This window comes from Eucyclogobius newberryi, unplaced genomic scaffold (genome assembly GCF_026437365.1).
Source record: "Eucyclogobius newberryi isolate DKJ021-1_F unplaced genomic scaffold, fEucNew1.0.hap1 SCAF_4, whole genome shotgun sequence".
Taxonomy (NCBI): Eukaryota; Metazoa; Chordata; class Actinopteri; order Gobiiformes; family Gobiidae; genus Eucyclogobius; species Eucyclogobius newberryi.
The window spans coordinates 20,082,459-20,096,775 of NW_027316056.1; the positions used below are offsets into that span (position 1 = coordinate 20,082,459).

Below are 14,317 nucleotides of genomic sequence, written 5' to 3' on the forward strand. Positions count from 1 at the left end.
AGGTCCGTTGCACTGCGTTACTAATTAGACAAACTTCTCAGTGAATATGAGTTGGATTCAAAAACACAGCAATTTGAAGTTTAACAAACACATCACAGCTGCCCATACTGACCCCTCTGTCCTTGATTACTTTGTGTGAGCTGATTTACCCTTGTCTGTGTCGTCACATCTGGTTCAACTGCTCTGAGCTCGTACTTATCGAGTGAGTGTTGCGTTGTAACATTTACACAGAAATATGAATATGGTCCAGGATAATGATGCACATGTTTTCTTTTGACTCGTGAGTCAGGTCGGGCCAAGAAAGTTTAATTTCACGGCGGCAGATTCTAAACTGAAGAGCTCCATATATTGCATGTCTGTGCTCCGCGTGTCTTTGTATTCTGCCACATCAACATTTACCTCATTAGTCTAATTTCTCTGTGAATATGAGTCTAATTGTAATAAAATAGTGTTTTGAAGCTTAAAATATAGAAAAAACAATGTGTCCCTAGGATAGTGCTTCCATTGACGTCTTCTTCTACAGTTTGTCAAACGCTTGCGCTTCCTGCTGGATTGCCCCCTGTTGGCCGTTAGTCAATAAAATCTATAAATTAGACGCACCAGGGTTCAAAACCTGGGGGAAAAGTAGTGGCCTAAAGTCTGAAAAGTACGGTAAGAGTCAGTTTCTTCTCTATGAAATTAACACGGAACACAACACGAAACTTGTACGTGCATGAGACGAGAGCACAGCAGGGAAATTTGTGGATTATTGTGCCGCAAAGAAATGAATCACTTCACGTTCCCGTATCCCTGTTATAAGGAATAAGAGGGGCTCTTATCACCCGTTGTACACTGGGAAATGTTTCAACAGCTTTTTAACAAACCAGTGCCACTAGTAGTATTGCGATGAGACATTACTTTTGTTTTACAATGGCATCGTATTGGTCCACGCCTTAGAGGAAAACATGAATCTCACTGTTTGTTCACCAAACCATGTACATCGAGCCCAGCTGCCCGCTCTACTGAGCTGTGCGGAAGCGGAGCATGCTTTTGAAGAAGGGGTCCTTTTCTGTTATAACCTCCCAAGTGGTGTCTTGATGACAAAATTACAGCCGATAATCAAAATGGTTCATATAAGATAAGATATTCCTTTATTGTCCCACATGGGGAAATTTCATTGGTGCAACGCAGGTAGATACAGAGGTAGATACAGAAGAACAGATCACTTATAGGAAGTCTGAAAAACACTTTCAGTAGAAGATCTCCTATAAATAAATAAAAACTCCCATCGATCATGTGACTTTGTCATGTGACTGATTGCTGGCCTATTTAATCACCTGGCATCAGTTTTGACAAATTTATGCCATGAGGACAAAATGCCTATATCAAGGGGTGCACCAATATATCGGCCCAGTGTCGGCATCGGTAATATCAGTCAGTAGTTGCGTCTTGGTAATGAAAGAATCAACGCTGCCGACCCTTCACAGAAACAGGAAGAAAACCGCTCCTTGGACAGAGGCCTTCTGCTGCTGTATTCTGACAAGCTCTAAACTTTAATCCAGTCTTTATTCTGAGGCAATAGGCCCAGAAATTACAAAGTTACAGACTTATACCAGTTCCAGAAAGGTTTTAGACAAAACATATAATTAAATAAGAAATGCATCGAATTCACCTGTGACCCGTGATGAAGCAATTTCTTTTCCTAGATATTATTTGAATAGTTTTCTTCCTAAACGATTCGTTTGGACATTCCAAATAACTTTAGTTTGAGTGGTCATAAGGGCCATATTTTTGCCCCTGGCGTTAATGAGAGCCTTTTCCACTGGGCGGTTCCAAGTTGCTGTTTTGATACCTTCACAACGCTGGCATAAAAAGGCTGGACTCGGCCACTGGAGGCTGGAGTGGGATACGGGGATGCCGTCGGAACCAATGACTGATAACTCTGGCATTCAAAACCACCACCAGTGTGCTTTGATTTTTCTGGGGGAAATGTATTTGATAAAATCCAAGACTTAGAATAGACATTTCATCTTGAAATGCAATTTAAAGAGATTAGAGAACATGGCTAATAGGTTTATGTACGCTAACTTAACACCTTCAGCTATATGACGCATGGACAACAAACTGTGGTAAGTGTCTGGTACATTAACGGGTACATTAACGTAACATTAAGTTATTCAGATAACTATAGCATAAAGAACATGCTAACAAATTTACCAAAGCATCAGTATTACCCCCAATCACTAAATCCATTGAATTCTTCTTCCTCTGTGACACTTCTTAATAGCTCTGCCAACTCCAGAGGTACAGGAAGTGCAGATTCTTCTTCTGCGTCGCTTTAGAGTCTAAAGCGCCCTCTTGTGGTCATGTGAAATGCGGTTGTCAGTGTGAAAATAATGAACATGTGAAAAGTGATTGCCAGGGGGGGAAAAAATAAAATTATATAATAATGTGTTAATAATATCACATATTAGTAGCTCTGGAGTATAATTCTCACCCCAGCCAAAATAATTAATAAAAAATAATTTGAAAAATTTAATTTAAGTAGAAAATTTTGGCCTAATATCTGTTATCGGCCAAAATTTCCATCTTGGTGCACTACTACTTGTGTCTTCTTTGGCTGATCTTCCAGAGCTTCTCTCACTGTGATCCTGAAGAGCATCTGACCTTGTACTCTATTGACCCACTGAAACACTCATCTTTTTTATGAATTTCATTTAATGTTTTGTTTTTTCAGGAATGAACCAGTTCAACCATATGGCACTGCCAAACGCTCAGATACCCCAAGCACCAATGGGAGCCCGGGCAGCCTCACCTATGAATCACCCACAGCAGATGAACATCACTGTTCCACCGGTAAGAGTAAGAACAGCTGACCCTAAGAATTTGAAATCTAAAAAAGTATGTGAATCCTAATAGTAGTTGAATCAATACATATAATTGGTACCCTCAGCCATCAATGTCCATGTTTTAACACACATATCTTCCGTCTAGCAGAGGGGCATGTCTCCTTCCCGAGTTTCCCCGTCCCAGGGCCTGATGGCCGGTCATGGGGCTGCAAACATGGTAGGGCAGAATACAAACCAGGACCCGTTTCTCCCTCAAAATCCGTTCCCACCAGCTGCAGCCGTTGCTGCCCCAGGAGCCATGAATGTGACTGTGGGACCGGGCATGGGCCAGCCACAGGCACAGGCTGCTGTCACCCAGGTGAGCTATTATAGTTAAGCAAGTTAATTTTCCGATTATTCTAAGCACTAATTGCTCTAATAATTTATAATAACAATGAAAGTGAGACTGTATTAATCTTAATCTGTGTGGCGTTGTCTGATTTTTGACTGTGTGCCTGTCTGGTGTATTGTGTGTCGCGTGCCCCTTGTGTGTGCGCTTCTCTCTAGCAGCAGCAGCAGCAGCAGAGCGCTAACCTCCCCATGAATGCACTTGGCCCTTCGCTGGGCTCTCAGCTAGCCTCCTCCCAAACCCCCTTGCACTCCACGCCTCCACCTGTTGCCTCTACGGCTGGGGCACCCACTAACCGACCGCTCCCCCAGCCCTCCAGCCGCAGCTCCACCCCCACCCTCCCCACTCCTACACCGGTACAGGGGGCCGTCCCACCCTGTCCCACCCAGTCCCAAACCCAGGCGGAGCACCCTGCTGCAGCACAGACGCAGGCCCCGCCTCAGCCCCCCACCACACCGGTGAGATTGAGACCCTCCGCATGCCCTCATACTTCGCTCCCCGACAGACTCCCATCCCTGCCATGTACCGTTCCGTCCCCGATCACCTGTGTAGAACTGCATTTACAGTAGTGTTCATCAGAATACTTGGAGGAGAATGAAGTAAACACGGAGGGTCATCTGTGTTCTAGTGTTCATCCTGCATGCAGTGCTACTTATTGTTGGGGAAATGGTTTTGCTTTTCTGCCTACACAATTCAATTGCGATTCTGCTGTGTTTCAGCTATCGCAGCCAGGAGCCAGTCTGGATAACAGGGTGCCCACACCAGCCTCAGCTGCCAGTGCTGATCTACACCCGCCCCATGTCAGCGCTGACCTGCCTCTTCAGGAGGTGAAAACTGAGGCGCACAACGAACAGGACTTTAAGGCCGCTGGCGGCAAAACTGAGCCCAAGATGCAGGTCAGTCCGGCTAATCATCTTGATATGTTGGATGTGTTTAGAAAAACATCTATTTGTTAGGAAAACTAACATCAGATCAACATCAGAATATTTCCCATTTGCTTTTTAGACCGAAGATGAGTCCAGTTCAATGTTCGTGAAGAAGGAGGAGCCTGAAGAGAAGCCGGAACCAATGGAGGTGGAAGAGAAAAAGCCGGAAATGAAGACAGAACCCAAAGATGAAGAAGAGAGTGGAGCTAACGGCACCACCTCCTCCTCTCCTTCTCAATCACGGAGAAAAAGTTTGTATTCTTTACTTCTGCTTATGGGGGCTTGTAATAACATACATGATAGTGACCGTAATGGAAAGCTAATTAATTTGTTTTTCCAGAAAAGCTGTAAGTAAGTAAGTAATTTTGTTATTGTTTTCAGCTTTTAAACCAGAGGAGTTGCGACAGGCTCTGATGCCAACATTGGAGTCTCTGTACAGACAAGACCCCGAGTCTCTACCCTTCAGACAGCCAGTGGATCCACCCCTTTTAGGCATCCCAGTATGTTGTTACCCTAACAATGAATGTAGTCTGTCTGACTGTGTGATTACTGCACAATCTTTTAATTTTGATTTTTTATTCACTCCTAGGATTACTTTGACATTGTGAAGAACCCTATAGACCTTTCTACAATAAAGCGGAAACTCGACACAGGTCAATACCAAGAGCCCTGGCAGTATGTGGATGACGTTTGGTTGATGTTTAATAATGCCTGGCTCTACAACCGCAAGACATCCCGCGTCTACAAGTACTGCTCCAAACTCGCTGAGGTGTTCGAGGCCGAGATCGACCCAGTGATGCAGGGCCTGGGCTACTGCTGTGGCAGGAAGGTGAGTTTGAAAATGATATAATCTAAATGAAACACATGGAAAGGCCATACTGAATGTATCAGATGTGTTTTCTTTTATAAATAGGTTTGTTGTACTTAAAGGTGGAATGGACGATTTTTTTCAGCAAATTTTTATCATATTTCCTCGTGGCGTGGATAAATCATTAGTCCTGCCACGTATCAATCATAAAACGCACCTACCGCTCACTTGCAGCCGCGTCAGGCTCGTCCTCACGTTTCCGCATGCCTAAGCGCATGGATCCAACATAATATAGTTCCCTCAGTGTACGGGGCAAAATGAAGACGGAGAAAGACAGTTCGAGTTGACGCAGAAGTGGACAGAAATCTACGGGAGACGAGCGATGCGATGCGCTCCATTGCGCTAATAAACAAACGCACGTGTGTGTTGTATCAGTCCGCACGGGGGAGTGCGCATGCGCACTTCCGCCTGCGTTCTCAAATCGCCGAAAAATCGTCCATACCGCCTTTAAGTGGAATTTTTTATGGTGTATGTAGAACTGAGTATGGCATAGGCGTACTATACATTTCTGCTTATGCAGCCTAATCCTCTGGGGCTCTATTCATTGGGGTGTAATGGTAATGTAAAATTATGCAGATAAATCTTATCTATTTATTCTATGTTGTGAACTATTGTCTTTTTATTTCCTTCTGACACAGATTAATGAAAATTCTTTGTTATTGCACCTGTTTCAGTACGAGTTCTCCCCTCAAACGCTCTGTTGCTATGGGAAGCAGCTTTGTACGATACCAACAGGAGGCACATACTACAGTTACCAGAACAGGTACGTCTGTGTTGATTTACTTCTCTCAAAGGTGTTATAAAGTCGTTCAGTGCACCGTTTGGTTACAAATTGTTTGTGCTCAAAGGGAATAGGTCTTGTAACAATTGCTATACTGTAAAATTAATTATTCTTGTAGTAATATTCATTTAATAGCAATCTCTTTCAGTGTTTCTGAGAATTTCTCACTGCCTTTTGCCATACTTGCACCCCCTGGTGTACAAACTTTGTAAATTCAAGTTATTATCTGTATCTTATAGGTACCATTTCTGTGAAAAGTGCTTTAATGAGATCCAAGGGGAGAGCGTCACATTGGGCGATGATCCTGCTCAACCTCAGACGTAAGTCAACAGATTTAAATGCAAAAATGTATTTAATTTATTATGCAAAATCAACTTTTGTGAGCTTTTGTCTACATAATTTAGGTTTCCCCCCCCATCATATTTAAATGTTCACCTATGTATAGGATTCTGTAATAACTGCTGTTAATAGATTTTTAAGTGTTTTTTTTTAAATATGGTAATGTGTGTACTAATTTGTACACAAATTAAAACAACCGTTTGCGTTTAATGAGGAGATGGTCTGGGAAAGTGGTCGTTTGTTATGATGATGCTTAAGCCGGCTACACAAGAAGATTTTAAGCCCAATTTGTAAGTAGTATTATTGACCCTCCTCAAGTCTGTGGGGTCAGTGCGATTCTGTTACGAGTCGAGTCTCAAATTGTATGATGTCGTTCATGAGAGTGTGAGAAAATGTCCATGTTTAAAAAATCTCCTATAAAGAGTGTCTAGTGTGCTGGCTGCTTTAGATTGGAGTTGCATTAAGAGGCAAGGAGATTCAGTTTCCTGGTTTTGAACCGGAATGTTCTCGACCAATGTTGCTGTTTACAATGAACAATAATCATCTGTGTGTGTAAATTCATATTTTAGTTAATAGACGTTAATATATTTAAGGGTCAATGTTCATGAAATACATGTTGTATGTTTAGTTAACTGGTTATAACTGATTCAACATAAATACATTTCATTTTCAGGATGATTTCAAAAGACCAGTTTGAGAGGAAAAAGAATGATGTTCTAGACCCTGAACCGTAAGTAACACTTTATACTTTTAGACAAAACCATAGTCAAGCTCAACTTCCATGAAATTGCAAGTGATTACTAATACATGGACTTTCTACTCCAATGCCAAAGGATCTAAAACCATAAGTCTTGTGTCCACTGTGACCACTGCGAGATGTTTGGTTTAAGCTGGGGACATACTATAAGACTCATAAATTATCCTAATGGCACTGATTTTGCTCTGAATCCATGGAAACCTAACTTCTCTTAACATCCATTAAATATCATCTAGAGTAAGTTAGCATCACTGCAAGTGCCAACTCAAAGACACGTAATGGTCTAGAACCGTAGAGTATTGTGAAAGTGTGTGGTCTTGGCTGGCATTGGCATGAGAAAGTCTTTCCTTGTCCCCCTCATGTCCTTACCAACATCACTCCAGGCTTCTGCAGCCAGAGGAAACTTTTTTATTTTATACATGTAATGGCAAGCATCATAAGCATATTTTTGAAACAAACTATCCCAACTGATATGTATTATTAAAAATCTTGTGTTCAAAGGTTTGTTGAATGTAAAGACTGTGGGCGAAAAATGCATCAGATATGCGTTTTACACTATGAGGTCATCTGGCCTTCTGGGTAAGTCATTGCCCTATCCTAAGGATGTTAGCATTAAAACTGTGTTTAACGCCTATTTTGTTTCAGCTTCATTTGTGAGAACTGTTCGAAGAAAAGTGGAAAAATCCGTAAAGAGAACAAGTTTACTGCCAAACGTAGGTTCATGTCTTATTTTGGCTATTGTTGAAAGTTTTGATACATGAAATAATACAATTACGGCTTTCTAATGTTTCTATTAATCTTTTCCTTGCAGGGCTTCAGTCCACTCGACTGGGAACTTTCATTGAAGATCGTGTAAATAAATACTTGAAAAGACAGAACCACCCAGAGGCTGGAGAGGTGTTTGTGCGAGTGGTGGCGAGCTCTGACAAAACTGTAGAAGTCAAACAAGGCATGAAATCAAGGTGAGACCGATGGGAACATGTTTGAGTATTGGCTATAAAACCTAAAATATGAAAATATTACAACATTACCTGACCATATTTTCTGACTATTCTGATTTTACCAGGTTTGTTGATACAGGAGAAATGCCTGAAACCTTTCCTTACAGAACCAAAGCACTTTTTGCCTTTGAGGAGATTGATGGTGTTGATGTGTGCTTTTTTGGCATGCATGTACAGGAGTATGGCTCAGAATGCGCATTTCCTAATACTAGGTCAGTTTCTGGATTTTATACTTAATAATATTTGCCATATTCTTGTAAATAATTTTTCTTTTTTCGTCTTTCCTCAGACGCGTATACATATCATACCTTGACAGTATTCACTTCTTCAAACCTCGTATTTTACGAACAGCAGTCTACCATGAGATCCTTATTGGCTATATAGAATATGTCAAGAAACTAGGGTACGTTTTGCTCAGATGTATTCAGTCTTCACAATTCTTTTTTTTTTAACAGAAATATAAAACATTTTCTTCACATTCACAGTTATGCTCAGGGACACATTTGGGCCTGTCCGCCCAGTGAAGGAGATGACTATATCTTCCACTGTCACCCTCCTGACCAGAAGATCCCCAAGCCCAAAAGGCTCCAGGAGTGGTACCGAAAAATGTTGGAAAAGGCATTCGCAGAACGAATAATACACGACTACAAAGTAAGGTTCAAAAAGCAAGACATAAAATACAACAGTGTAAAACAACTTGGTAAACGTTTTGTTTTTGGAATATAGGACATCTTCAAACAGGCAACTGAGGACCGTTTGACAAGCGCCAATGAGCTGCCTTACTTTGAGGGCGACTTCTGGCCCAACGTGTTGGAGGAGAGTATTAAAGAGCTGGAGCAGGAAGAAGAGGAGAGGAAAAAGGAGGAGAACACTGCAGCCACTGAAACTCCTGAGGTACGGCAGCAAATTACAGCACAGTCTCTGTCGATCTCATGTCAAGTTCATGTGAGTCTGCTGAGCTGCTCTGCTCTTGGACACAGACCAACTACTGGATGTGCATCATTCTGCCACTCAGGGATGTGGAGAAAAAGTTAGCTTAAGTAATATCAAGTAGCCTATCTCATTTATATTATTTAAATGGAAATGAAGTCTGCATTGCTCCCATTTGGTGCAATCTGAACTGTGAAGATTTCTCCAATTTGTTTCTGCTGTCGAGTATTTCTAGCGCAGATCCTGCACTGCTAACCTGTGCAAGCAATTATAGTGGAATAGCTGCTATTCACTACTTAATATATGTTTTACTGTACCTGCCACTAAATAATTATTATCTCTCAGGGGACTCCAGGGGACAGCAAAAACGCAAAGAAAAAGAACAATAAAAAGGCCAACAAAAACAAGAGCAGCGTGAGCAGAGCAAATAAAAAGAAGCCGGGAATGCCAAACGTAGCCAACGATTTGTCCCAGAAACTATATGCATCCTTGGAGAAGCATAAAGAGGTCAGAGTTGCTTTTTAAATGTGTCTGTCCAATTTGTTTTTCTTTCCAATGTGTATTAATCTCTTTTCAAAAAAACACTGCAGGTGTTCTTTGTGATCCACCTGCATTCAGCTCCGATGATCAACACTCTGCCCCCTCTCGTGGACCCGGACCCAATGCTCTCCTGTGACCTGATGGATGGACGAGATGCATTCCTCACTTTAGCCAGAGACAAACACTGGGAGTTCAGCTCCCTCAGAAGGTGCAAGTGGAGCACAATGTGCATGCTCGTTGAGCTGCATAACCAGGGCCAGGATCGCTTCGTCTATACTTGTAACGAGTGCAAACATCATGTGGAGACTCGTTGGCACTGCACTGTTTGTGAGGTAAGCAATAGAACTGCTGTTGGTTTGCACTGTAAATTCTGCTTTATTTTTTTGACTGAATGTGTTCATTTTTTGCTCAGGACTTTGATTTGTGCATCAACTGTTACAACTCAAAGGGCCACGAGCATCAGATGGTCAAGTGGGGTCTTGGTCTGGACGATGACAGTCCGAGCGGGGAGGCCTCCAAGAGCCCCCAAGAGAGCCGCCGCTTGAGCATCCAGCGCTGCATCCAGTCCTTAGTCCATGCTTGTCAATGTCGCAATGCCAACTGCTCACTCCCTTCCTGTCAGAAGATGAAGCGTGTAGTCCAGCACACCAAAGGTTGCAAACGCAAAACCAATGGTGGCTGTCCTGTTTGCAAGCAGCTCATCGCTTTATGCTGTTACCATGCCAAGCACTGTCAGGAGAACAAGTGTCCTGTCCCGTTCTGTTTGAATATCAAACACAAGCTTCGCCAGCAACAGCTGCAGCATAGGCTACAACAGGCCCAGATGATGAGGAGAAGAATGGCCACCATGCAGGGCAGGACCATGCCGCTACCCTCCCCACCTGCATCCGCTGCGCCCAGTACCCCCACTGGTCACGCACAGCCCAGTACTCCCCAGACCCCCCAGCAGCCCCTGTCCAATCAGCCGCAGACGCCCAACTCTGTGGGTGTGATGTCCCCCTCGTATCCCAATGCCCCACGAAATGGACAGCCTGCGCAGGTGTCTCAAGGGAAACCTGGCCCTCAGGCCTCCCCTTTGCACCAGCAGCAGTCCCCTCTGCCCCAGCCACCCCAGCCACAGCAGCAGATGCCTCAACAGCCGCCACTTGCTGCCGTCAAAATGGCACGGCACATAGAAATCCTTGCACAAGCCCAGCAGAACCCAAACTACAGGGTCAACATCAATGGGCTGCCGATGAACCAAGCTCCGCAGCAACGCATGACCGGCCCAATGCAGTCCCCAATGCAGATGGCCCCTGGACCTCGAGGACCCCCACAACAAGTCATGCAGCCCAACATGATTCCAGGTCAGTGGCCCGGAGCTGCCGGCCCTATGCAGACTCCTCAGTCCCAGCAGCCAGGTCTTGTCCCAGGACAAAATCCACAACAGACAATGACCATGCAGCGGCCTATGATGACCCCTGGACAACAGCCTCAACCAGGGCAGAGGATGCTCATTCCACAACAGCCTGGGGCCCGGCCACAGGCTCCTCCGAGGCCTGGGGCAATAGCTCCCAATGCTCTGCAGGACCTTCTCCGTACTCTGAAATCTCCGAGCTCCCCACAACAACAGCAGCAGGTTCTCAACATTCTTAAATCAAACCCACAACTCATGGCTGCCTTCATTAAGCAGCGGACAGCCAAGTACCATGCCAACCAACCACAGCAGCAGACTGGTCAGCCTCAGCAGCTGCAGATGGGGGGGATGCAAGCCATGACAATGCAAGGAGCTGTACAGAGGCCTGGTATGTCCCCTCAGCAGCCTCCTGCTCAGGGTATGACAGCGCTAGGACCTCAAGGCCAGCTCATGAATGCAGCACACAGCACCAACCCTCAGCTCCAGGAGATGTATCGGCGGCAGCTCCTCAGACAGCAGCAGCAGCAGCAGCAGCAGCAGCAGCAGCAGCAGCAGCAGCAGCAGCAGCAGCAGCAGCAGCAGCAGCAGCAGCAGCAGCAGGGCGTGTTGCCCCAAGGCCACGGTCAGTTCCCTGCTCAAGCTCCAGGCCCCACTGCCTCCTACTCCCAGCTCCGCATGCAGCAGCAGATCATGCAGCCAGGGGCGGGAGCAGCAGGGGGGGCGATGAGCCAACTGTCACCAATGAACCAAATGGGTCAGCCTGGTATGGCCATGGACTCCACCCAGAATCTATTGCACCAACGAATGCTGCAGCAGCAGCAGCAGCAGCAGCAGCAGCAGCAGCAGCAGCAGCAGCAGCAGCAGCAGCAGCAGCAGCAGCAGCAGCAGCAGCAGCAGCAGCAGCAAATCCCTCAGCAGCAGCAGGCTGTTCTCAAACAGCAGATGGGCTCTCCAGCTCAGCCCAGCCCCATGAGCCCACAGACACACCTGCTGACGGGGCAGGCACAGGGTGGCCCTCACCTTCCTGGGCAGCCCACACTTACCAATGCACTTGGTAACCAGGTCCGCTCCCCTGCCCCCGTCCAGTCGCCCTGTCCGCCCACACAGTCGCCCCAACAGCCACAGCTCCCGCCACATTCCAGTCCCTCCCCACAGGTTCAAACTCAGCCGCAGCCCTCACCACAGCACCCTCCGCCCCACACGGGCTCGCCGCACCCCAGCTTAGGGGGCCCTCTGTCTGCATCTATGGAGCAGGGACATTTGGGGACTCCAGAACAGAGCGCCATGCTTCCACAGTTAAACACACCGAACAGAGGAGGATTGAACAGTGAGCTGGGGATTGTGGGAGACGCTACAGGGGACACTCTAGAGAAGTTTGTCGAGGGATTGTAGCATATTGAACAGTATCCCTACTTTGGACCGACCTCCCGTCCTGTTTTTCTGGATTCCCAACCTGTTTGAGGGCTTTGTTTGTTCATTCTAAGGCAGAACGTTTTTGTACTGACATGTAAAAAGTTTCCTCTGTATAAAGACAATTTCGTCAAGAAAAATAATGAAACACTTCTAGGGGATATCATTGTTTCCTACGCCCAGTTCTTTGGGGTTTTCTTCCTTAAAATGTTGAGGGATTTGCAAGTTGCTTCTTAAATAAAAATAAATCGTAAAGAATATATTTTTGGTTGAGACCAAATGTGTTCCAATATTCAATTTATTTTTGGTTTGTTTATGGTATGGTTTCATGCCTTTTTTCTTTTATTAAAGAAAATATACAATTGCTTTATTATATTCATATCTTTTATTTTGTACTTTTTGGAGCGACTTTAAAGCATTTTGTGTTGCAACTGTAAAATATTTGTTTTGTCAGGGATTTGGGCAAGGGTTTTGTTTGTTGTAATCTAGTGTTGTACCCATTAGTCCAAATGATGCATTCAGGGACAGACCGCTCCCTTTCTCTTTGTGTATGAAGAGCACTCAATTGTAATTATATAAGAAACTGACTGCTGCAGGTTGTGCATACACAAAACATGCACGCAGGTGCACGTGAAGACGCAAATCCAGAGTCTCTAAAATTGGTTTCAGAAGACAGACTGGTCTCAGTGGCCTGATATTTCTTTCTGTCTTTGCGGGTGTAAAAATGTTGCTTTGCATTTGTCATACTTGTCATACAAATGTTGTAAAGTGTAAAGAGAGTGTGAGAAAAAGACTAGCCCCCTGATCTGAGGAGGTTGGTTGCTGGTTGTCTATTTGCTATCTTAAATGTCCCCCATCTTCTAAATTGTACACATATATAGAGATGAAGGGCACATTGGAGATTCATCACAAAATGTCAACCATCATGCCCCTCACACAAAAACTTGAATTTGGGTATTATCTTTTTCTCCTATTGTAAATCAAGTTATTAAACAAAATATTATAAATATACGGAAGAGAGAATGAAATTGCTGTATTGGTTAAAAAAAATAAGGAAAAAAAGACTCATTTCTTACTTCTATACCATATTGTTAAATAAACTGTGCAACAGAAGAACTCTGGTACTCTGTGGACTGAATTATAATGAGGTATTGCCCATCCTTTTGGTTTTGTTTTCCATTTGTTGCAACTCGGTACTGTTTTGTTTTATTTTATTTTATATCCTTCAAGATGGATTAAAGCCATGTATTTGCACGCACATTACAAGTTAGCATTTATTTAATTAAGTAGTGTTTGTAGCATTGTTTTTCAATTACTGGGCTGAATGTTAAAGGCGCAATGGACGATTTTTCGGCAATTTGAGAACTTTTCGGCAGGCGCAACACACACGTGCGTTTGTTTATTAGCGCGACGGATCGCATCGCGTCTCTCGTAGATTTCTGTCTGCTTCTGAGTCAGGTCGAACTGTCTTTCTCCGTCTTCATTTTGTCCCGTACACTGAGGGAACTATATTATGATAGATCCATGCGCTTAGACACGCGGAACTCTCGGGATGAGCCGCACGCGACTGCAGGTGAGCGGTAGGTGCGTTTTATGATTGATACGTGGCACGACTAATCGGCAGTCTAGGCCACGAGGAAATGACTCAGATTTGGGCCTAAAAAATCGTTCATTCAACCTTTTAAATATGAGTCAAAGCTGGGAATGTGTGCGAAATTATGTCCAAGAAAACGCATTGTCTACTAATCTAGAGATTAAAATTTTAATGAAGATGTAAAAAGTAGTTAAAGAAAGGTTGTGTTCGTGTTTAACATATAAACATAGATAATAATGGATCCATGCGTAAACGAGGCTTGATAAAGTCATGTGACCGGAAAACACTACGTCCCACGTGACCGGAACAACAACATGCAGCGGATTAGTTGAACGGAATTACCTTAAAATGAAAACAAAAAAACTGGGTCTTTTAGTTGCAGGTTTTATTGTCCTAACGGTAGGACAGTTAGATCCCGTTTATATTTTATGCAGATGACCGGCACAATAGTCGAGGATTATGTTTCCAAAATGAGTAATGGGTAATAAATTGGAGTTACCATTTTGGTTGACCTTGCTAACTGTCGCTACCGACGTACACTGTGAATAGACATGCTTTC

At 44.1% G+C, this 14,317-nt stretch overlaps 1 protein-coding gene across 8 annotated transcripts in view; it reads left to right on the top strand.

Moving 5' to 3' along the window:
* crebbpa (CREB binding protein a) overlaps positions 1 to 14,317 on the top strand; it is a 347,948-nt gene that overhangs the window by 23,239 nt on the left and 310,392 nt on the right. For 4 of the 8 annotated variants that reach the window (XM_072462364.1, XM_072462367.1, XM_072462368.1 and 1 more), the window contains exons 12-31: positions 2,717 to 2,835; positions 2,977 to 3,186; positions 3,381 to 3,674; positions 3,936 to 4,112; positions 4,222 to 4,393; positions 4,524 to 4,642; positions 4,732 to 4,971; positions 5,685 to 5,773; positions 6,031 to 6,111; positions 6,804 to 6,860; positions 7,389 to 7,466; positions 7,533 to 7,600; positions 7,699 to 7,849; positions 7,954 to 8,100; positions 8,178 to 8,291; positions 8,374 to 8,539; positions 8,615 to 8,782; positions 9,164 to 9,325; positions 9,409 to 9,690; positions 9,771 to 13,418. In XM_072462364.1, the coding sequence (XP_072318465.1) occupies positions 2,717 to 2,835; positions 2,977 to 3,186; positions 3,381 to 3,674; positions 3,936 to 4,112; positions 4,222 to 4,393; positions 4,524 to 4,642; positions 4,732 to 4,971; positions 5,685 to 5,773; positions 6,031 to 6,111; positions 6,804 to 6,860; positions 7,389 to 7,466; positions 7,533 to 7,600; positions 7,699 to 7,849; positions 7,954 to 8,100; positions 8,178 to 8,291; positions 8,374 to 8,539; positions 8,615 to 8,782; positions 9,164 to 9,325; positions 9,409 to 9,690; positions 9,771 to 12,146 (5,270 nt within the window). In that variant the 3' untranslated portion in view covers positions 12,147 to 13,418. Of the gene's footprint in view, positions 1 to 2,716; positions 2,836 to 2,976; positions 3,187 to 3,380; positions 3,675 to 3,935; positions 4,113 to 4,221; positions 4,394 to 4,523; positions 4,643 to 4,731; positions 4,972 to 5,684; positions 5,774 to 6,030; positions 6,112 to 6,803; positions 6,861 to 7,388; positions 7,467 to 7,532; positions 7,601 to 7,698; positions 7,850 to 7,953; positions 8,101 to 8,177; positions 8,292 to 8,373; positions 8,540 to 8,614; positions 8,783 to 9,163; positions 9,326 to 9,408; positions 9,691 to 9,770; positions 13,419 to 14,317 lie in introns of those variants that run through there. The other 4 variants (XM_072462365.1, XM_072462366.1, XM_072462370.1 and 1 more) reach the window with 4 other exon arrangements.